Source organism: Maniola hyperantus, chromosome 21 (genome assembly GCF_902806685.2).
Source record: "Maniola hyperantus chromosome 21, iAphHyp1.2, whole genome shotgun sequence".
Taxonomy (NCBI): Eukaryota; Metazoa; Arthropoda; class Insecta; order Lepidoptera; family Nymphalidae; genus Maniola; species Maniola hyperantus.
In genome coordinates this window covers 8,508,198-8,530,719 of record NC_048556.1, presented here as the reverse complement: position 1 = coordinate 8,530,719, position 22,522 = coordinate 8,508,198, and the positions used below count along the sequence as shown (strand labels likewise).

At 38.5% G+C, this 22,522-nt stretch overlaps 1 protein-coding gene across 15 annotated transcripts in view; it reads right to left on the bottom strand.

Annotated features, from left to right (window-relative positions):
* pyd (zonula occludens-like protein polychaetoid) overlaps positions 1 to 22,522 on the bottom strand; it is a 119,674-nt gene that overhangs the window by 14,972 nt on the left and 82,180 nt on the right. For 12 of the 15 annotated variants that reach the window (XR_011237986.1, XM_034979943.2, XM_069505773.1 and 9 more), the window contains 14 exons: positions 13,104 to 13,279; positions 11,489 to 11,676; positions 10,235 to 10,504; positions 9,482 to 9,652; positions 9,030 to 9,096; positions 8,143 to 8,293; positions 7,409 to 7,541; positions 6,523 to 6,666; positions 5,794 to 5,966; positions 4,910 to 5,081; positions 4,161 to 4,377; positions 3,532 to 3,712; positions 1,019 to 1,243; positions 497 to 656 (listed from right to left, as the gene is read on the bottom strand). Coding sequence is in view for 14 of the 15 variants with exons in the window: in XM_034979943.2 (XP_034835834.1) it covers positions 497 to 656; positions 1,019 to 1,243; positions 3,532 to 3,712; positions 4,161 to 4,377; positions 4,910 to 5,081; positions 5,794 to 5,966; positions 6,523 to 6,666; positions 7,409 to 7,541; positions 8,143 to 8,293; positions 9,030 to 9,096; positions 9,482 to 9,652; positions 10,235 to 10,504; positions 11,489 to 11,676; positions 13,104 to 13,279 (2,428 nt within the window). In the remaining variant the exon portion in view is untranslated. Of the gene's footprint in view, positions 1 to 496; positions 657 to 1,018; positions 1,244 to 3,531; positions 3,713 to 4,160; positions 4,378 to 4,909; positions 5,082 to 5,793; positions 5,967 to 6,522; positions 6,667 to 7,408; positions 7,542 to 8,142; positions 8,294 to 9,029; positions 9,097 to 9,481; positions 9,653 to 10,234; positions 10,505 to 11,488; positions 11,677 to 13,103; positions 13,280 to 17,726; positions 17,799 to 22,522 lie in introns of those variants that run through there. The other 3 variants (XM_069505774.1, XM_069505776.1, XM_069505779.1) reach the window with 2 other exon arrangements.

Below are 22,522 nucleotides of genomic sequence, written 5' to 3'. Positions count from 1 at the left end.
GTTATAAAATCAAAAAGTTTTAAAATCATGGAATTTAGTTTCTCAAAGTGAGGATAACACTACTCCCGAATGTAGGTATAGATAAGCTGCAATTATTTTATTTTGTTTTCATTTAAACGACACCCCTTTACGCTGCGTGGGTGCGCGGGGTAATTCTGGCTCTGGGGAGCAGTGGGCTTACACCATATTATTATCACCAGTCTATTCACAAAAAAAAAAATCTTCTAAGAAATAAAATCGAAATATTTTGAAAACGGGGTTTAGTTTTTCGGAGTGGGGATAAACTTACTCCGCATGTAGTTATTTTGTTAATGTTTCGTTCAATTTTACAAGTAAATGGAAGTGAAGTTATGGTGATAACGAAATAAGTACTTTAATAAATAAATAAACAAATACGTAGGTACTTTACTAGACCTCAAATTAAAACTTTAAAAATATTAATGTACGTACTAGTCTGGAGGACATATTCAAGTATTTTCACATGGCATAATATTACCTGTTCCGTATAAAGGTGAATGCGGTGGTGAATGGGTCATGGGATTGCACTGGTAAGGTGGTGCTTCGTTGCTCGGTGCCAAGTTCTGGTTATGATTAGGCCCGTTGCTTTGCACGTTATTGCCGTTCGCAAATCCGTATTTACTGTCGTAGCCACCTTGCTGTTACGAAAAACGTACAGAGATATACTTCAGAATATTTAGAAAGGCGTATTTGTAGAAGGGTTAGTAATAAATAGAAGCCGTTTTTATGTATATGGTAGAAAAATGTAAAACAAATGTAATTATTTGAGAATCATTTAAAGGATATGATTTTTTTAGTAGAAACCCTGATAGCCTGATAGTAGATAGAGAATTTGTTATCAAAAAACAATTGGTTAATTTTATTTTTAAAATTAAATTACAGAAAATTAGATAAGTATACTTATTTAAAAGAAATTAATCGTACAATTATTAGACATGTAAATTTTCGATTTTAAAGAAATAGACGTAAAGTTGGGTAAATAGGTAATGGGGTAAATTACCGAATACGGCGGAGGTACCGCGTCTGCCAAATGATTCATGTCATCATCGCGATCCATGTTATCTTGAGTAGTCGCTATTGATGGGTCTGAAGATGATTTCACCAGTCTTGGCGCCGGAGGGGGACTCACTTCCAAGTCACTTTCTGGACTAGATGCATACGACAATCTGTTTTCCGAAGTCGATGACATGGAGAATAAAAAGTCGTCCGACAGCGGCTCTGGCCTCTATTACCCCACCGTTTTGGTTTTCAGTGTTCCATTTTGACCGCAGCGGCGTCGAGGGTGGGTTATGGAATGGGGTGATAAGACAAGACCAATGAATGATTGCTCAAAAAACGTTACAGAAACTAAAAACACTGTTTAGCGTCTGTGAATGATTAATGAAAGGTTCAATCGGAATTAACGTTCAAATTACACACAAAGTTTTAGTAGGTATCTCAAATGTCTTAATGTACCTATAATAATATCATAAACTGAAATTGGTTATTCTAAATGGTACCTAACTGTTTAATTTGAATGTTTATTCAGTATTATTCAAACGTGGTATATTACATTGATATTTTTAACACTTTGTACAAAATTATTCACACTTTTTTTCTAAATTAGATCCCTAATCAATTGTTTAGGGGGTAAACTAGAACACACAGGTATAAAAAAATATAGGTATAATCAAAAAAATTAAGCAAAAAAATTGATAAATGCACACAAATACGAATGTCTGCAAAATAAGCGGAAATATTACGCAATAAGTACTAATATATTATATACCTATATACAAGCAAATAAGCTTAAGCGACATGCATTAAGTATAATAATTTTAATGGTAACCATCTAGTAGAGATCAACATGTTAGTTTATATAGCTAAATATACCCTAGATGCTGTTCAGATATAGGTTTATTAACTGAAGAAACGTCTCTTACTACCTCGAGATCTTCCTCCTTAACAATTTTGTCTAACTCGTCCAATTTAAGAGTTGGTAATGAAAGGTTCTTTGTCTTACTCAAAGATCTTACAGAAACAGATGGCAAAGTTCGAGATTCGCTAAGTCTAATACGATTATTAAATGGTTTTTCGTTGCATTTACAATTTGGGATACGACATATTTGTCGCAAAGGTTTGTCTAAAACCGGTTGAGGTATTTCCTTTTGAAGACGTGTCTTCCATTCAGGCACTTCGTTAGACTTTTCTTTATCATCCTTAAAGAAAACTGAAGCTGGTCTGAATTGGTCCGATATCGGGACAACTGAAATTGGCCTTTGCACGTTCGGAAGTGGAGACTTTGTAGATGTTTCTAGAACGCTGTATGGTCTGAAAGATTGCGGCCCATTACTTTTGTTGAAAATTTGAGACAGTTCTGGACTGATGCTAGAATTCTGTAATCTGGGATGAACTTTGGATCTCTGCATGAGATTTTGCCTTTCGTCGTGAGGATTAGTGATTTGGCTGCTTCTGTTAGGATACGGGTTAGGCACACTGTACATATTGTTAGGCATGCATGGGGTTAAAGTTTCTGAGTAATAGTATGGGACATGATTTCGGTTAGCATCAAACAGCTGGTCGTGACGTTTAGTTAGTTTAGTGCTCGAGTTTGATGGAGACATGTTTGGCGTGCGCGGTTTCTGCGGAGACTGGGGATAGAAGTTCATGGGATATGAGATGGGACTAAAGGCGGGATACGGGGAGGGCGGGATGGGGAAGTATATGTCCGACACCATTTCAACGTGCTACACCGCCGCAAGACAGAACAGAAAGAAATTGATTAATATGCTTTACATAGAAATAAATAAAGAGAAATATGGAGGTGATCTCTTCTTTCTAAATCTTTCTACAACAGTTGGTACGGTTCTTTTTATAAATAGGTAGTTATTACATGATTTTGAAGCATATCTCCATAATCACAGACACTTGTATATTTGATAAGACCACATTCATATTTTGATAGGGTTACATATAGTTTTGATGACATAGTTATCCAAATGCACCCAACAACAGATACCTTCAAGCATAATGAGATTAACTGTTGATAAATGTAGTCATTTGATGGTGACTTTGCACTAATTTCCACTACGTATTTTGAGTATCGAGAATAGATTGTTTTATATTATGATAGAAGTCTGAAGAAATGAATGTATTTAAAGTACCTGACCGAATAAGAAGATTTTAAAAACCTAAACAATTTCGTGAATTAAAAAATCTCATAGTGTATTTTATTTACCAAGGACAGTATAGCGAATACTTCTAACCAAAATGAGAACATTGTTAAATTTAATTTTAAGTCAATCATAAAATTTCCAAGACTTCCTTCATGACATAAAATTTTCATGTAAGAATCACAAAAAATCAAATAGCGTAATGTTCATCAAATCAGACACAAAATATTTTTCACACTGTCCCAGATCAATAAAATACAAGTATAAGTATAAGTATAATACATTTATAATATATATATCTATCCGTAACTACTAACGTAAAACAACGACCGCCCGCGTTAAAGCCTTCTGTAAAACTCACCTTAGTCTCCGACACCCATAACTGTTGCTGCTGTGTGCGTTGTATGAGATCGCAGAGCTTGCTGAACCACGTGTTCTGATTGGCCTCGCTCAGCGTGATGGTGTGCGTGAACACGTGGCCCCATACGCGCTCCATGTGTTGGCACTGCTCAAGTAGCTTTTTGGATGATTTGTGGGCTGACCTTGGAAATAGAAACACCTTATAAAATTTCTGATAGAATGATGAGTATGTACAACGCCTGGGTTCGGGTTTGAATGCTCATTCCGACTGGCCTTGTGATGTATAAAACACAAATAAATACTCATAAATAATTAGTTTTAGAGGTTCCTTTTCGTAGGAATTTACAGAAAATAAAACTTTGAACTTAAAACTAATTTATTTTCCGTAACCTAAATATGATTTCGTATTGTCCACCATTAAGAAATGAGCGTAACACTGAAACTATACATGGGGTAAAAGTGATCCTTATGAAAACGAGTTGTTCATATAGAATGGACAAATTAAATCATTGATCTATTTCAGGAGAATCTAAAACTAATTCGCTTACCTCCATAAATTGAACTTTTGAACTTTGCAAAACTATTCGATAATAAATTAAATTCAAAGTTTCACTGAAAAATGTGACTTACTTTGGTAAACCGCTTCTAAGTTGCTTGATAATGTGTTTATTATCCGCTTTCAGGAAGATAACGATGGGGTAAAACTGGGCGTAATTCAGTCTATCCACGGCATTCGGCGTGATGTCCAGTAGAGCGTGTTTACCCCGCTCCATTATACTTCTGATGCTTGATAGACGTATGATGCTGGTAGATTTGGACTTGCTGTCTTCTAGAGTGCTGTCCATTTCTGTGAAATATTGGAAATTAATAAATAAGAATTACTAAATAAAAAGCTGTGTTAGCATAGCGGTTAGGACGTCCGCCATCTAATCGGAGGTCGGGGGTTCGGACCCGGGCACGCACCTCTAACTTTTCGGAGTTATGACTAAATAAATGTGAAAATATCACATAACTAGGTCTAACTGGTAATGTGTATGCCAGCTTTAAAAAATAAACGTTTTCTTTCTTCCTTACATAAAACAAAATATTATAAATAATTTTTCATGCCTTTTTTTAAAAACAGCGTTTATCCGTAAATATTATATCCACCATTTTTGATTTGAAAATGGACAACATTTTCGTAATCAGAACCTCTGAATATCTTTGCAATTAATTTATTTTTGAAAATGTGTGTCATCATAGTAATTTGAAAAAAAAACCACACCCATATATTTTTTTAGTATGGGTGTTGGTGTGTAAAAATTTATTCTTTCCGCCATTTTGGATTTAAAAATGGTTGTCCTGGAATTTGTAGACGAACTTAGTGCTAGAACACTTACTTGGTGAAGAGAACTTGTCAGGACTATCGGATAAAAGCCTTTCCCTCGCTATATCGGCCACTGCGCCCAGAACTATGACGGGTCTAACAAAGCCAGGCTGCTTCAGCACTACCCTCTCATAGGCTGGGAACTTGCTTATGCTATCTGATAACACTACTTCGTCCCAGTGCTCCTGAAATAGTAAATTTTTAATTGAATCGTGCACAGTTCACAATATACCCAGATAGTTGATTTATTGTGACATCAAAGTTTGGGGAAAATAGTGTTCTTAGTTGGCAAGCAGATTTTTTAAAATAATTATTAAGAAATATCAAAATAGTGTAAATATACTGAAATCGCAGCGTTGGGAAACCCCGTAAGATGTCAGACGATGTCTACTGCAACTTTCATCCATACTAATATATGTTTATTACATATCTTAGTATGGATTTCATTACACACTTTCGCATTTATAATGTATTATATACATTATAAATGCGAAAGTGTGTCTGGCTGTCTGTCTGCTAGCCTTTCACGGCCCATCCGTTCAACCGATTTTGAGGAAATTTATTTATTGGTACAGATATAGCTTGCATCCCGGGGAAGGACATAGGCTACTTTTTATCCTGGAAAATCAAAGAGTTCCCACGGGATTTTCAAAAACCTATATCCACGCGTACAAAATCGCGGGCATCAGCTAGTAGCTTATATCTCGGAAACGTAACCCTTTGGAAGATTTTGTCATACACAATACAACTTGTTGGTATTGATGCCAGTTATTGATTAATACAGGTTTGACAAAAAGAAAAATAGCGGACGACGACTGGGTAGGCCAAAATCTTCAAAGCCCAAAAATCACCGTTCTGACAAGCTATTAAAAATCAAAGATAAAGAGAAAATAGTACCTTTCCAAGGCTCTTGCTCCGCCTGTGCGTGGATCTTCGCCGCCTGAAGAAGTTGTGTTTGACGTCGTTCCCTGACATCTCTTTTTTGTTGGCGTTGAACTGAGCTGTAGCTAACTCCTCGGCTCGCGCCTTGTTTGGTATGGTGCCTTTTTGAACTTCCTGGTTGTTCCGACCTAGAAAAATAACAAAATATTGATTACGTTTGCGCATAAATGGCCTTATGAAGTTGAGCTACATATGATTACTGGCTGATGGCAGATCTTAATTCTTAATTAAATCTTAGTCAAACCAGATCGGGCTCACTGCTCCATGTGACTACCACCATAGTACCGTGACTTACGGTATGCCTACGAGGCTACGGCATATCTCTCAGTGAAGATATGTTTTATCTCAGAAAAGAGAGAGACACAAGTTATAGAGTTTCCGCGATAGAAAGAGAGGCTTTGTTTTTAGCCGCAGTGCTGCAGTGTAAGCTGGATTGCACTTTATTGTATCGTAACACGACATATTATGAAGCAGGGCTTACTTGGTCACGTCACCCGAGAAATCGGCGGTACGGCCCCTTGACGGCTTTGGCGTAACTCTATCACGTACTCATATGATAGAGAGATAAGAGTTTACGCGATACAAAGAGAGGCGTTAAGCACCAGTGCTATGCAAGCTGGATTGCACTTTATAGCATCGTAACGAGAGTCGCTATTTATTTGGTGTAGTACGGGGTATTCGTACCTATCCGGTAGACTTGCCAAGCGCCAACAGTTCCATTGTGCAAAGTGTCCATTACATGGAACACGTCGCCGCAGCGGAAGGACATCTCGCCCTCCGTCGGCTCGGTGTAGTGGAAATGCGTCTTGATGTGGAATGAGTCTCCCGCTGCAAACGAAAACCAAAGTACATATATAAAACCCTATACCTACAGCCTAAAGAGATGCTTCTTATAGTTAGTTGATGAAGACGCTTAGACATAGCAATCCTGAGAAGTTACAATAGGGCAAGATGGATGTTGTATAGAAGCATGCGGTACTTTGCGGAAGTCCATGAGGGAGTGTGTTTTGGGATTTGTGTGGTGCTGCGTGGTGGTGGTGCGTATTGCTTGCCTAGTGGCTGCTTTTTCCTGCATGGTTAGCAGTGGGAGGGCGGGCGGTGCATTTCGCATGCTGCATGTTTCATCATACAGATTCGACCTGTTTCAGCGGATTATAGCAAATTAAGCTTTTGGTTCATTGTATTTGTATGGCAAGATGGATGACGAATTACACTGACCAGCAGAAGTCGGCGAACGAAGAACGAACTTTCATGATCAACACACTGCCGGCCCACTACTGAGCACGGGGTCTCCTCTCAGAGTGAGAAGGATTTAGGCCATAGTCTGTAACGCTGGCCCAATGCGGATTGCCAGACTTCACACATCTTTGAGAACATGTAAAACTCTCAGGCATTCAGGTTTCATCACAATGTTTTCCTTCACCGTTAAAGCAAGCCGAAAAGTCAGAGTTTGCAATCCGAGATCGAATCCACAACCTCCCGAAAAGAAGGCGGACGTCTTAATATCATCATCCTTAAAAAAGGGCCTTAACGTTGTTAGAATACAGTTCATTTTCATTTGGCAACTTACGCATCTGTCCGCTAGCGACGGCGTTGTACTCGTCGGGCGAGTGTTGCACTATGAGGTCTATCCGTTCCTGTAAGCTCAGTAGAAACAGCACTGCTTCCTCCCGCGTCACTCCTTTCATTTCCATGTCATTCACCTAGAATCAATCAATTTCTTATAATAATTAAATTTGGCCGACTCAATTTATCCGAATCCGACCTAATATGACCTGATCCGACAAAATGATGGAGTCAATATAGTGCCTCCGACTCACACCACAGTGAAATGAAAAATATCTTAATGAATATGAAGGTGCATCAGGAATATCAACATTGAAATGACTAAACTGCTATCCCACTTCTGACGTAGGTGCATCAGAAGTTAAGATAAAGACTCTTCTTCTTCTTCAAGTGCCATCTCCTACCGGAGGTTGGCAATCATTAAGGCTAACTGGATCTTGTTTACTGCTGCCCTAAACAGTGATCTTGTACTCATGTTAAACCACTGGCGAAGGTTCTTGAGCTAGGATATTCGTCTACGGCCAGGCAAGATAAAGACTATGACGGAGAATCAGGAAGATCAACATTGAATTGACTAAACTGATATCCCACTTCTGATGTCGGGATAGACCTGCCTTCATGAAGATGATGATTATGACGATTAACACGGATAAGTCAGGATTACAACATATTAGATTAACCGAGCCTTCGTGGGCGCACTAACATAACTATAAATAATGAAAAATACTTTGGGTTTACCTTAAGTATCTTGTCAGCAGGTTGCAAGCCCTGTAGCGCGGCGGGGCTGGTTGGTTGTACGCCAGACACGAACACCCCGGACCTATTGCCCCCACACAGTCTCAGACCCACGGAGCCTTCTTTTTGGAAACTTATTAACCGAGGTTCACTCCTGTCAACAGAAAACATATCAATTTAAGAAATCGGAAAATTATAGTTAACTTTACCAAGTAAATCAGCTTTCAAGTATGTGACAGAATCTGAGTATGTTAGATACCTTCTAACCTGCCTAAGTTAAGTGGTAAATTATTTTGAAGATTCAAAAGCACTTGTAGAAGTTTATTTGAATAAAAATTTATTCTATTATATTCTATTCTAAGGTACCAGTACCCTTAGTACGAGATTTTATGTCTCATCAACGTTGATAGTATTCGAGTGTCGAAACACTTCCGTGTTATAGTAAACTGGATCTTAAATGCCTTGTTTTAAAGCTCAAGTTTACATACACATCTACAGCCAACGCTCTAAGCGGAAACGTTGCAAAATTAAAATAAGTTTCATTGAATTTTTTACTTCAATTCAAGGCTCTTTAGGTCCATTTTACTTTGACGTTATTGTGTTTCGACTCTCGAATTCTAGCAACGTTGGTAAGACGTAAAATCTTATTTTAAGCGTACAGAGATCATGGAAAGTCTATGTTTTCACCACTGGGTTAGCCCACCCCTAAGTTTGCATCTCCCATCCCGGTGCCCATAGCGAAATGGACGATTCGATGACCTACAGCAGTTAATCACGATAGCCCTGAGCCGTCCAGACTCCACAAAGTCCAGACCATGGAATGACCACCTACCATTTCAAATCAACCTAACGTTGAGATGACGATGCTTTTAATTTTTGTAGGTACTCACGGTGGTTTATTTCTTTGATTCGTCATTCCATCCTCTTCATAAAGTTGCCTTCGACTGCTGTAATAATCTGTAATGAAACAATCAAAAATTAAACGACGAACAAGCTCGACGAGAAACAATACTGTATCACTATGCTAAGAAATGCAAAAGCGTGTTTGCTTATTGGTTCGTATTTCAATCACGTCGCAACGGAGCAACGGATCGACGTGTTTTTTTTATAGACATACCTACTTAAAGACTTGGACATTGGACAACATCGAAGTATGCTTCTATTTATCCAGGAAAGTTACCGCAGGATTTTTGAAACGTAAATCCACGCAGAAATACCGCAGGCATCAGCTAAGCTAGTAGCTTTAACAAACACTAACAGCGACACAAATTACAAACTTATAGGGTGAGAGGGGTTCAGGTCCCACTACTGGACATCGCTTCCCCACTGTTGAGATTCATACCATCATTCCTAGGTGGTGGCGGTCTCGGGGGCTGCTCGTCGTGTGACATCGGGCCTCGTCTGTTGTCCGCACCTCTCACCGGCGCTGCCACGTACAGGTTCTGCCCACTGCTGGAGTACGGACTGGACATCGCTTCCCCAGTGCTGGGATATGTGTTGTGTGGTGTTGCCTCTAAAATAGAAATGATAATGTGGAATTAGTAAAAATATATCCTAGGTAGTTTTTTGTTTTAGGATTTTTTAAGTTCCACTTTGCTTTTCCAGTTCCATGTCATGGAGTTTGTAAGTAAATCGTCAATGGAATGCAGTAAAAGTCTAAAAAACCTTGATATTTCGATTCTACAAGGATAAAAACTTTATGCAGACTCCCTTTATAATTTCTTACCATTGGACAATCCAATCCATAGACCTATCCAATAGTAAAAGTTTCCAGGGATTTGGACTGTAGCATCTCCATGGATAGAAATTTAGTTAATCTTAGTTATATAAAAGGAAAAAAAGGTGACTGACTGACTGGCTGACTGATCTATCACCGCACAGCTCAAACTACTGGATGGATTGGGCTGAAATTTGGCATGCAGATAGATAGATAGTGCCCTAGGCGTCCGCTAAGAAAGGATTTTTGAAAATTCAATACCTAAGGGGGTGAAATAGGGTTTTGAAATTCGTGTAGTCCACGCGGACAAAGTCGCGAGCATAAGCCAGTAACTTATGCAATGAATTATCCTCTGGTGGAACCAACAAATAAACTTACCTAAACTACTATAATTATTCTGGTAATTCCCATTGGTGACTGTCTCTTCCCTGATCAGTTCCCTGGTGACCACCAAGTTGAGCCGATCCTTGCAGGACTCCACGAGTTTCCTGGCCTCCTTCAGCGTCATAGCGTCCGTGACTGCCGTGTTGTTTATACGCGCAATCACGTCACCCTCACAGAGGCCTTGTCCTGCCTGGTTTAGCTGTTCTCTCGCCCGCATCGTCAGCTCTTTGACGTAGATTTTGCATCCTAGGACTATGCCGAAGTCTGGAATAAAAATTATCCAAGTTAGTAAAAAGTAAAGGAACCTGTGATAGCCTAGTGGTTAGGACGTCCACCTTCTAATCGCAGGTAGCGGTTCGATCCCGAGCACGCACTTCTAACTTTTCGGAGTTATGTGCGTTTTGATTAATTAAAATATATCACTTGCGGTAACGGAAAACATTGTGAAGAAAACTGACGAATTCGCGAGCATAAGCTAATGAGACCTAAGCTCCAGCACAATAGAACCAACACAAAAGGGATTACACAGGTGCCTATTTAAAAAAAAACTGTTACAGATCAAAATACAAACTTTAAATGCAGATGGAATGCGTTTGTCTAGACGTTTATCCAGTCTAGGTTTCAAAATAGTAGGTGTCCGGAAATGCTCAAGGCAATTCAGTTCTTGGTTACATATTAGAAATTAGGCAGTTAAGGATTTCCTGTACCAATTAATAGATAAATATTTCACGGTACGTTGCGATTTGGCGAGAAGTCCAAAGGAATTAACTTCAATATTTAGATTAAAATATTAAAGTTAACCATCATAATAAATAATTAGATACCCCATACCGTGGTTTCAAGTAAAAACTGTTTCTCCAATTTGGTACAAGGTGACATTATCAATAAATTATTTAAAGCGGACATTGCAACTGCAATCGCCGCTACGAAATCAATTTAGTTCACTTTCCAAGGATTTTTGATGAACTTTTTATTACAGGACTGTATCCAACTTTCTCCATGACGACAATAATGACGTACCATCCTTACTTTGTGCCACAATGGAAATCCCATCACAGGAGTTTACAAGAAAAGCATCAGTCAGGGAGGAGTGGAGACGGATTGTCAAGCAAGCCACGGCTGAAATGACGACCAAGACCAGTCTGCCAAAACTGTGGCGCCTAAAGGAAGACCCAACTTTCTCGATTCTTCTGATAGTACAATTGAGGAATCTCTGTTTGTATGATGATTGTAATTGTATGATCTCACCTTCCTTCTTCCCATTTCTCGTGAGCGCGAGTTTGATGGTGGTGGGCGCGGTGGGCGGAGGGGCGGGGGCTCGCCGTCGTACCACGAGCGAGACCGTCGCCCCGGACTCCCTGAGGACTTGTACCGCTCGTGCGTACTCCACATTCTCCAATGGTACGCCGTTTACTGATACTATTCTGTCGTTTACTCTGAAAAGAAAAGAAAAAAAAACAATTATTTTAGTACCTTATTATAAATGCGAAAGTGTGTTTGTTTGTTGGTTTGTCCTTCAATCACGTCGCAACGGTGCAACGGATTGGCGTGATTTTTTGCATATGTATAGATAAAGACTTGGAGAGTCACATATGCTACTTTTTATTCCGGAAAATCAAAGAGTTCCCACGGGATTTTTAAAAAACCTAATTCCACGCGAACGAAGTCGCTGGCATCAGCTAGTGTTTAATATGTTTTGCGTTAATGGGCTTCCGAGTCGGTCAAGCGGCTTGAAGTCAAGCACGTAGATTTTTGCTTGAGCCAACATTTTGACCGTTTACAATGTTTGAGTCATTTACGTGCTTGACGGCGATTGATGCGATTTTATATTTTTGCTTGACGCAACTTTCAGACAATTGTTCGAGATATGAGGCTTGATCACAAACGGCAAAGGTGCTTGACGATCGCATCAAGAAGCTTAATCAAGCAAAACAAAACTACGTGCTTGACGTCAAGCTCCTTGACCATCTCGGAAGCCCTAATAGAGCGGCGTTAGGCGGTAGTTTAAGATAGGGTGCCTTAAATTTTACCTTATGGTATTTATAAATATTTAGTTACGTGCCGAAATTATGAATGCATGTTCCGTATTTTATCGCGTAAGTACTAAACATTGCAATAGAGAAAGTGGAAACTCGTGTTTGTTGGTGGAAATCAAACATCCTACTTTTTGGATGTTCAATGGAAAGTTGGAAAAGTTGTTATATGTTCAATAAACTGTCTAAAATCAATGTGTGGCCCACTTTAAGTATTTTTACCATCGAGAGACGGAAAAACAGAACATTTTTTGCGATCTACGTTTTTTATGGTCCTTCTCTTGGCACAACCGTAATATTTATTTACATCTTCTTCCTCCTGTGATCAACCGCTTTGTCTAAGATTTCAATTACCACAATCTTCTAACATTGAAGCAACCTCACCTTTTGACACTGCTGCAGCTGCTATGAAACCAACCGGGTACTTTAGTTCCACAACCATTGGTGTTCGTTCTCCGTACCACGACTCAGCTTTGCATCTTGCCTTGGATTGACATACTTAGGACTAGGACCACAGCCACAGTGGAGACAGTGGAAAGCGGAATCTAGGTACACCCACATCCTGATAGCGGATGTTTGGTCTCATGAAGCATTTAGTGCACGGGCAAGGCAGAACAACTCAAGCGCAATTTGAGATCCCCAGTTTCACTCCAGGAAGCCCGAGGCAATCTAGGCGGTCTACTCGGCTTCTAGGGCGAGCTTGGATGATGGAGTGAAGACTCCGGCGAGGAGGGGCAATGCACACACAATAGACGGAAACGTTTAAGTGCGGAATCCTGCCCAGAGAGTAGAAAAAAAGAAAGAAAGTCTCATGAGGCAGAAGAACTTACTGTAGTTTATCTTCCGCCGGTCCTCCTCGAAGAACGTCAGACACAGCGATGGACGGGTCGCCGCTCGCGAAGTGAGGGTTGTCTCTACCACCAGACACAGCGATGCCGAACCCGTAGCCTGGGACGCGGTTCAGTCTGACCCTATGTGTCTCCCAACCTGAGTTTCGTTCTGTTGTCTGGAAAAGAAGAAAGGGGATTTTCAATATTGTAGTTTATGAACAAGTGAAATAACGAACTTTTCTAATATAAGTCCCGCAAATTGCTATTGCGCTGGAACCATGTCTCATTAACATCGAAATGACGTCATTTTGACGTCAGCCGAAATAAAAATATACCATCAGCTCGAAACTTCAGTCTAGTGCTGACGTCACCAAAATGGCGGCCACGCGCATTAGCAATTTGCGGGAATCAAGAGGTACGCCCATTCGGAAAATGGTCCAGCTGATGGTCGGTGTGATCAGTTGCGAATTGCTATTGTAATAGTCCATCTATGAGATTAAAAAGTGGTATAGAAATAATACATATAATATAAATCAATGCATTTATTTAGAAATAAATGCATTGATTTATATTATATAGGTTGAAAATTGAAATGCGTGGAAAGCCGTACTTTTAAGGCTTAGTATTTGTGTAGTCTGTATGTTTTTGTTTTGTTTCGTACTACTTATTGTGTTTGCGCTATGGTCCTAAATAAATGAGTATTTATTTATTTATAAAGCAGCTGAAGTCACAGTGTAAGCAGTACTGAAGTTGCCATTGATGTCGAAACAGTGTCACGGTAGCTAAACTCCCGTTTACTGGAAATGTTACACTAGGGCCTCAGAGTGTAACTGTCGTGTTTTGTCATTTTATACAAGAGAACAATTAACATGATAAAGAGAAAGCGTACCCGGTAGATACATCATACAGACATACGCCGTACGCGTCAAAGGCTTTCTGGCACACGCCGAATATGAAAGAGCATGTAATCAGATCTTCGTACAGGACAATTTTGCGGAAACAAAGGAACAACACATTTGAGCACCTACTGAATTATAGTGCATTCACTATTAACTGGCGTGTTTCCACTAGAACGTAAACAATAGGGGTATTAAACCAAACACTCATAGAGCCCATTCATTTTTAAAGGAGCCGGTTCAACCTCATATATTTGTGTATTTATAGCTAATGACGGTCTCAAACACGCCAGTTAATATTGAATGCACTATAATACTTGTTTTCGAATGTTGCTGCTTAAATTTTCGAAATTTTACATGAGAATTTTACAAAGTAAATGGAGTAATAAGTTGTGCTTGGATTGACCACGGTGTACTTAGTAAGTAATATTCCGGAAAATAAATAAAATTTAAGTAAAACGAAATCCCGTAAAGTCCCGTACATCGGCTAGTATTAAAGAATCGCTATTGAAAATGCCTGCCATAAATACATACATTTTATAAGGTCTTCGCACATTACACAAACTTGATGCCGACTCTACTCAGACTCGAATCACAGTAAAGCATGGACTCGGAGTGGAGTCAGCGTGTGTTCTGTGCGAAGACCTTTAGTCCGTCTGCAACATTGTTTGACAGCTGACCTCGATACTTTCGCACAAGATAAAGGCACGCATTGCACAAAAACCCTTTGTTAGCGATATGTTGCGACATGTCTTCTAATCTGGTTAGAGATCCTATTACATAGCCATCTGGAATACCTAGCTGGCTTAACTGGCTTAGTATTATTAAACTATGTAGTTCCTATGTATATTTTTATGTTCAGGCATTTTCTTTTTAACCTTAATCATGATCAATCTATCGCCGGCTCAATACAGAGCACGGGTCTCCTCTCAGAGTGAGAAAGGTTTTGGCCATAGCACGCTGGCCATGTGCGGATTGGTAGACTTCACACACCTTTGAGAACATTATGGAGAACTCTCAGGCATGCAGGTTTCCTCACGATGTTTTCCTTCGCCGTTAAAGCAAGTGTTAGTTAAATAACTCCGAAAAGTTAGAGGTGCGTGCCCGGGATCGAACCCCCGACCTCCAATTAGAAGGCGGACGTCCTAACCACTAGGCTATCTTACTAATAATACAATTAAACTTTAACTCTAGTCTCTAAGCACTACCAATTTTCAGAATTCGTGTCAATATCGAAATCATGATAGAGGGGATATTTTTACGAACATTTTTTAGATTCCGTAACCTCATCTTGAAATGGTGAGATCCGTAGGAGAGCCTGAGTAACCGATGTAGCGGTTTGCGAAGCTGAAGTGGCAATGAGTAGAGCACAAAGTCTGAACACTCGATAGACGTCTAAGGTGCTAGAATGACGCCTGTTGGAAGACCGTCTACTAGATGGACAGACGTCATCAAACGAGTCGCAGGGAGCCGCTGGATTCAGACTGCGTAAGACCGTGGCATGTGGAAATCCCAACAAGAAACGTATGTCCAGCATTGAACATCTATATGTTGACGATAATGATGATGATTCAATAAGGAGCCAAGTACCTACCCTTTCTACATTTTTTGTTTAAAATACTTATTCCTAAACATATATTTAACTTTTTAGTATAGCATTTGTATCATTGCTAACGTTCGAATAGGTCATCAGAAACAGTTATCTGAATGAAATGAAACCCTCATATCGAATTCCACGAATAGCGAAGGGCGACCTGAGTCATAGTTACAACGAATCCATCAAAATTCCTCGCATCAGCGATCTATTGTCAAGGCGAGGGAATGTAACATTAGGTAGATACACACCGTCTATATCTAAACAAACTGCTCTCTATGTCTGTATATAGAAGCACTAGGTGATTCCCGCGGTTCCATCCGCTTGGATTTTAGGTTTTTAAATATCCCGTAGGAACTCTTCGATTTTCCGGGATAAAAAGTAGCCTATTTATGTACTTCCGCGGGATGCAATCTATTTCTATACAAACCCGTCAATATCAGTTCAATGGATGTGCCGTGAAAAACAACAGTACCTAAAGTGTGACAGAGGACACATTTTTGTTTTTAAATATTAGACCATATTATTATTATTGTGAACTAGGCGTGCCTTGTGGTTTCATAAGGAAATTTCTATCAAGAAAACTTTGAGAACACCCAATCTGTGATATATTTTGGACAGCAGGCAGCGGATAGATTTCAAATAGATAAGCTTTATTTGACCAAAATGCTGCTAGATTCCTCCGCTTCTAGGTACGCTCTAGGTACCTTACCTATTGGTCTAATTTTATTTTATGGTGATGTTCTGTTATACAATGGGTGGAGATTGGAGATTTGAAGTAACACTAAAAATAAAAGTAAGTGCCATCTGGCGTATATTCATTACTAATACTTATTATAAATGCGAAGTGGTCTGTATGTTAACTTTTCAAGGATCGACCGCTAAACCGTCGCACGTTGGCACAGGCAGAGGTACCATTTACCTTAGGGATATGTGTATATACACAGGATACTTTTTATTCCGGCAAATTAAAGAGTTCCCATAGTAAATAAACTAAATCCACGTGAATGAAGTTGCGGATGCAGATAAAAAGAAAACTCGATGTTGAATTATTTATGCAGTTGTCAAAATCAGCCCAAATTCATAACACGTACGTTGTACAGCCTAGATCGTAAATGGTAGTAGTCCAACGGTAAGTACGGAAGCCCGAGAGCGTGAACAAATTACGCAGATTAGTCTGAGAAAGGACACGGAGCTCAGCGATAACCCAGAGAAAATTCGATTAGCTAACCTGACTATTGAGCTAAACCAAGATTCCATTGAAATTCCAAACCAACGTAATAACTAACTATAAAAACTATAGCGTACTTAAAAGGCCATGTTATTTCCTTTACTAATTAACATTCTTTTCTTTACGTCGGTAAAATTGATATTTTATTTTCATAAGTTTTTTTTATAAGAGTAGGTACATATTATGTTCTTTCGAATTTGAATTAATGTTTTCAAAAGAAGATACCTATTCAAAAATTTCTTGTGAATTCTTTAAGATGTAAATGCATAGTAATTGCACCAGAATTTAAAAGAAAGTCGTCTTGATATCGGGTTAATTTTCTAGTTACCTGTGGGTTTATTTACAAATATGTATAAAATATTAGTATGTAGGGTAGGTACCTACTAATTACGTATGCATTGATATTCTAAAATATCAGTCCTATTAAAATCTCTGGCTACTTACGAACTTAAAACTTCCATCTCTACCAAAATTGCACTCGTATGTAACTTCTACTTTTAACTTTATAAAAAAACTTATCAACTCAATTGGAACTGATAAGCACTTACCTAAAATGGGAAACTTTGTTATATAATAAGATGTTACACAATAAAGCTTTAAGCTATAATTCGATGTGACTTGATTAAAAAATGTCTTTCCATAAAGGGGCTCCTACGCATCAACCAAACCATCTCAGTTTATGCAACCGACGAACCATGTTTGGATTTTATTTCGAATACATAAATACAAATTGGATTTACGCAAAACATAAAAATATTATATTTTTACAAGTAGACTTTTTTCTCAATCCAGTGTAATTTAGAAGATTGAGTTAAAACGAGACAGATTTATGTGACAGATATAGCTCTGTCTCGTTTTAACTCTGTCTTAAGTCTAAGCTAAGCCAGATCTATAGATCTCACCCTAAAGACTCCCCTGTCCCTCCGTCTGTCAGCGGGCTGTATCTCGTGAAGCATAATAGGTAGAGAGCTGAAATATTTAATAGAATGTGTATTTCTATTGCCGCTATAACATCAAATACCAAAAATTTCGAAATTGCCGCCATGAAAACTAAAATGTTATTTCTTGTAGGAATGTACGGAACCCTTCCTGTACGAGTCCAACTCGCACTTTTTTTACACTTACAGTGTGGCTAATTCCGTTGTACACAATCTCTAAACTAAACTAAAATGATACGTCTAAATCTATAGCTATCCCTTTCACAATGTTGCTTGCAGAAAAGGATAGACTAAATTTAGACCTGTTAATTTAGTTTAGGTTTAGAAATTGTGTACAAGAGAATTGGCCCCAATGTGGCTAATTCAGTTGTACACAATCTCTAAACTAAACTAAAATGGCACGTCTAAATCTATTGCTATCCCTTTCATAATGTGGCTTGCGGAGAAGGATGGCACTAGATTTAGACCTGTAAATTGAGTTTAGTTTAGAGATTGTGTACAAGAGAATCGGCCCCAATGCTTAAAAAAATTTAAACGAGATATTCTTAGACGGTTTACTTAGGAACATAATACATATATAGGTAATCAAATAGTACCTACCTGTACTGCAGTTTTCTTTATCGGGTTCAAGTATATACCGAGTTAGAGAACAAATATTTAACAAAATTAGATTGCATATAACTTAAGTACCTACTACGGGTTTCGCCTAACCGGATTACATGCATTTTTCTCGATGAGTCAACGTTTTGACCTCTTGTGCTCTCAACGTCGATGACTTGAGTTATAATACCTATAGCTAGCACTATACAAACGAGGCAACTTCCAACTGACCCGACTTATATCCGACTAGCTTATGCTCGCGACTTCTTCCGCGTGGACTACACAAATTTCAAACCCCTATTTCACCCCCTTACGGGTAGAATTTACAAAAACCCTTTCTTAGCGAACGCCTACGTCATAATAGCTATCTGCATGCCAACTTTCAGCCCGATCCGTCCAGTAGTTTGAGTTGTGCGTTGATAGATCAGTCAGTCACCTTTTTCTTTTATATATTTAAAGATAAGAAGATGCCCGCGATTTCTTCCCCGCGAGGCAAGATCTCTGTACCTATCAAATTTCATCAAAATTGGTTTAACACGGGTGGGCCGTGAAAAGCTAGCAGACAGACAGACACACTTTCGCATTTATAATATTATATGTAGTATGAATTCACCAGTCAAAAGTTACTACTTATATAGCAAGGCTAAATATTTACTATACTAATTGTAATTACCTAAATACGTACAGACCTACATATTATTATAGCTAAAAATCAACTTAATACATTAATTATGGGTTGGACTGGTTGGTCCAACTTAAAAGATTGGTCTTAATAAATTAATTATTATTTATTAGTAGGTATATTTTACTGCTTGCAACTTGCATTGAGAGCTAGGCAATGCATTGAGAGCTAACTTGGCACATCCAAAAAAATCGCATCAGATATCAATTATTATTATGTAGCTATACACTCATACCTCCTGTAGGTATTTATATCTAAACATTGACCTAACGCCCTTTCCAATAAGGTAACTAGGTAGGTAGGTATAGGTGTAGAATTTGTAATTACAATAAGCAAACCTTCACTCTCCGAGTCTTTAGCTTACTGAGCTTACCTTGACTCGAACGACGTACATACCTACTTATGGTTATGAGTACTAAGAGATATGGGCTAATATTCTTACTTTTTATAATAATTGGCGAGCTGGCGAAGAAAACGGTGTAATTGAATAAAGCTAGAAAACTAGTTTATTTATCTTATGCCTAAGGTACAAACAAACTTAAAATTAATGGTTAGTAGGTAGTAGATAGTACTATTTTATTATTCTGTGGTAGTAGTTAGTAGGTGAAAGTAGAAAGAAAGTAGAAGGAGCAAAAACTTGAACGAAAACTGCTGAAACTTTACTTTACTTTATAAGTTCTTAAGTATGGGTTGCCTGGAAGAGATCACTTTAGTGATAAGATCGCCCTTTGTTTTTTAAGTGTATCCTGTATTCTTACTCTCTGTAATTTTAGTAACAATAAAGTTGTTTTAAAATAAATTAATTAAATTTACTGCAATTGTACCTTTACTGAAATCAAGAACTTTGGACTCAATTTTAGCACAGATTTAGACCGTTTTACTTGGAAATGAGGTCAAGTTAAGCAGTAGGTATCTTCCTATACAGTGATCGAAATCATGAACTTTGAATGGACACAATTTCAGTCAGAGTTTTAGATCGATTTGCTTGGAAATGAGTTCAGATTTGTACCCATATAGTGGATCAAAAACTTCCGGATTCAAAAAAAGTATTTTGATCAGAATTACAGCTTTTTGGTCGCCAGCTCCTCAACTGTTCTTCACTCATGGCATTTTGAAGATATACCTTTTCTATGATTAATTCAAAGGTTGTATCTACCCACATGAAAAACACCGTGTGGGCTTACCTAACGTGCCTGATAAAAATTATCCAAACATAATATTTCAATGATATAATAATGGGGACAGATACGACTTTGTCAGTCATAGATTAACAAAACAGTTATCCTAATAAAAATTTCGATATCATCATCATCATCTTCAACCAATAGACATCTACTGCTGGACATAGGTCTCTTGTAGGGACTTTCACACGCCAAGGTCTTGCCTGCATCCAGCGGCTCCCTGCGATTAATGTGGTCCGTCCACCTAGTGTGGGGATTCCCAACGCTGCGCTTTCCGGTGCGAGGTCGCCATTCCAGCACCTTGGAACCCCCAACGTCTATCGGTTTTCGAATTATGTGCCCTGGCCCCTGCCCATTGCCACTTCAGCTTCACAACCCGTTGAGCTATGTCGTTTACTCTAGTTATCCTACGGATTTCCTCATTTCTGATTTGATCACATAAAGAAACTCCAAGCATCTCTCTCCATCGCCCGCTGAGTGTCTTCGAGCTTTCTTATGAGGCCCATAGTTAGCGACGCTAATGAAAATGTATGCAGTCCCTATAAAAATGGTTTATACATATTTTATATGTAAATTTAACGTGTATAAGCCATGTAAGGCATTGCATAGATATTTTTATGAGAAAAGCTATAATTGACAATGAAAATTGAAGCATTATTATCACATCGGAAAGTGTTTTTCATCATCATGATCAACCCATCGCCGGCTCACTGCAGAGCTCGGGTCTCCTCTCAGAGTGAGAAGGGTTTGGCCATAGTCTACAACGCTGGCGATGTGCGGATTGGTAGACTTCACAAGCCTTTGAGAATATTATGGAGAACTCTCAGGCATGCAGGTTTCCTCACGATGTTTTCCTTCACCGTTAAAGCAAGTGATGTTTAATTTCTTAAAACGCACATAACTCCGAAAAGTTAGAGGTGCGTGCTGCGTGCCCGGGATCGAACCCCCGACCTCCGATTAGAAGGCGGACGTCCTTACCACTAGGCTATCACAGCTATCAAGTGTTTTTATGCTACTCTTAATTACTTAATTAATAAGTAGTAGGTAATTAGTAGGCTTTAATTCTGTGATTAAAAAATTCTTATCCGCAACTCAGATATGGACGAGTGATTTTTCCCACGAGAGACCGACTTACATATTTTTTTTATTTTCTAGTTCATAGTTCATACATATATTTGTATGTCGGTTCGAGTAATAGATTAATAATATTAAACCTCGTGACCCCCGCATTGTTTCTTTGTGCTGGTACGCACAATCCGTCTGTGCGAAAGTGTGTTTGTTTGTCAGTTTGTCATACAATCACACCTCAATGGAGTAACGGGTTGACGTAATTTTTAGGGTTCCGTACCTAAAAAGGAAAAATGGATCACTTTGTCGTCTGTCTGTCTGTCAAGAAACTTACAGGGTAGTACTTCTACTTTTCCGGTTTTTTAGGGATAGAATTAAAAATCTGGAGAGTGACATAGGCTACTTTATATCCCGGAAATTCAAAGTTTCCATTGGGATTTTAAAAACCTAAATCCACGCGTACGAAGTCGCAGGCATCAGCTAGTGTTTTATATAAATTGAGTAGGTACTGACCAAAACGAGAATCGAATGTAGCACCGCCTCTAATCTCAGAAACATTAACCGTTGCACCTAAGAGGTCTTGACTTAGTTTAGGCATCAAAACAATTATTTGAATTTTCTTTAAACATGTACTCGTACGTACGTATAGGTACAGCGCTAATCTAACTTTATAAGAATCTATAATTCAAGGTGAGTCTAGTGCTCAAGTTACAACTAAGCTAGTTAAATAACTGTAGTTATGTAGAACTGCAGAAGTTGTTTACCTACTTTAAGTTACCTAATGAGATGTTAGTTTAGCAGTACAGCCTAGTTATTTTTGACTATTTTAGGGTTCCGTACCTCAAAATGGAACCCTTATAGGATCAATTTGTTGTCTGTATGTCCGTCCGTCTATTAATTTTGTGTGTCAAGAAAATCTATATGGTACTTCCCGTTGACCTAGAATCATGAAATTTGGCAAGTAGGCAGGTCTTATAGCACAAGTAAAGGAAAAAATCCGAAAATCGTTTATTTGTGGTTACATCACAATTTTTTTTTTTTTTTAGTATTTTCAATTTTTAAAGTAAGATAACTATATCAAGTGGGGTATCATATGAAAGGGCCTTACATGCTCATTCTAAAACAGATTTTTATTTATTTTTATGCATTATAGTTTTTGATTTATCGTGCAAAATGTCGAAAAAAATACCAAACAAAGTTAGTTTCGCAGTTCGTTAACAAAAGTGATT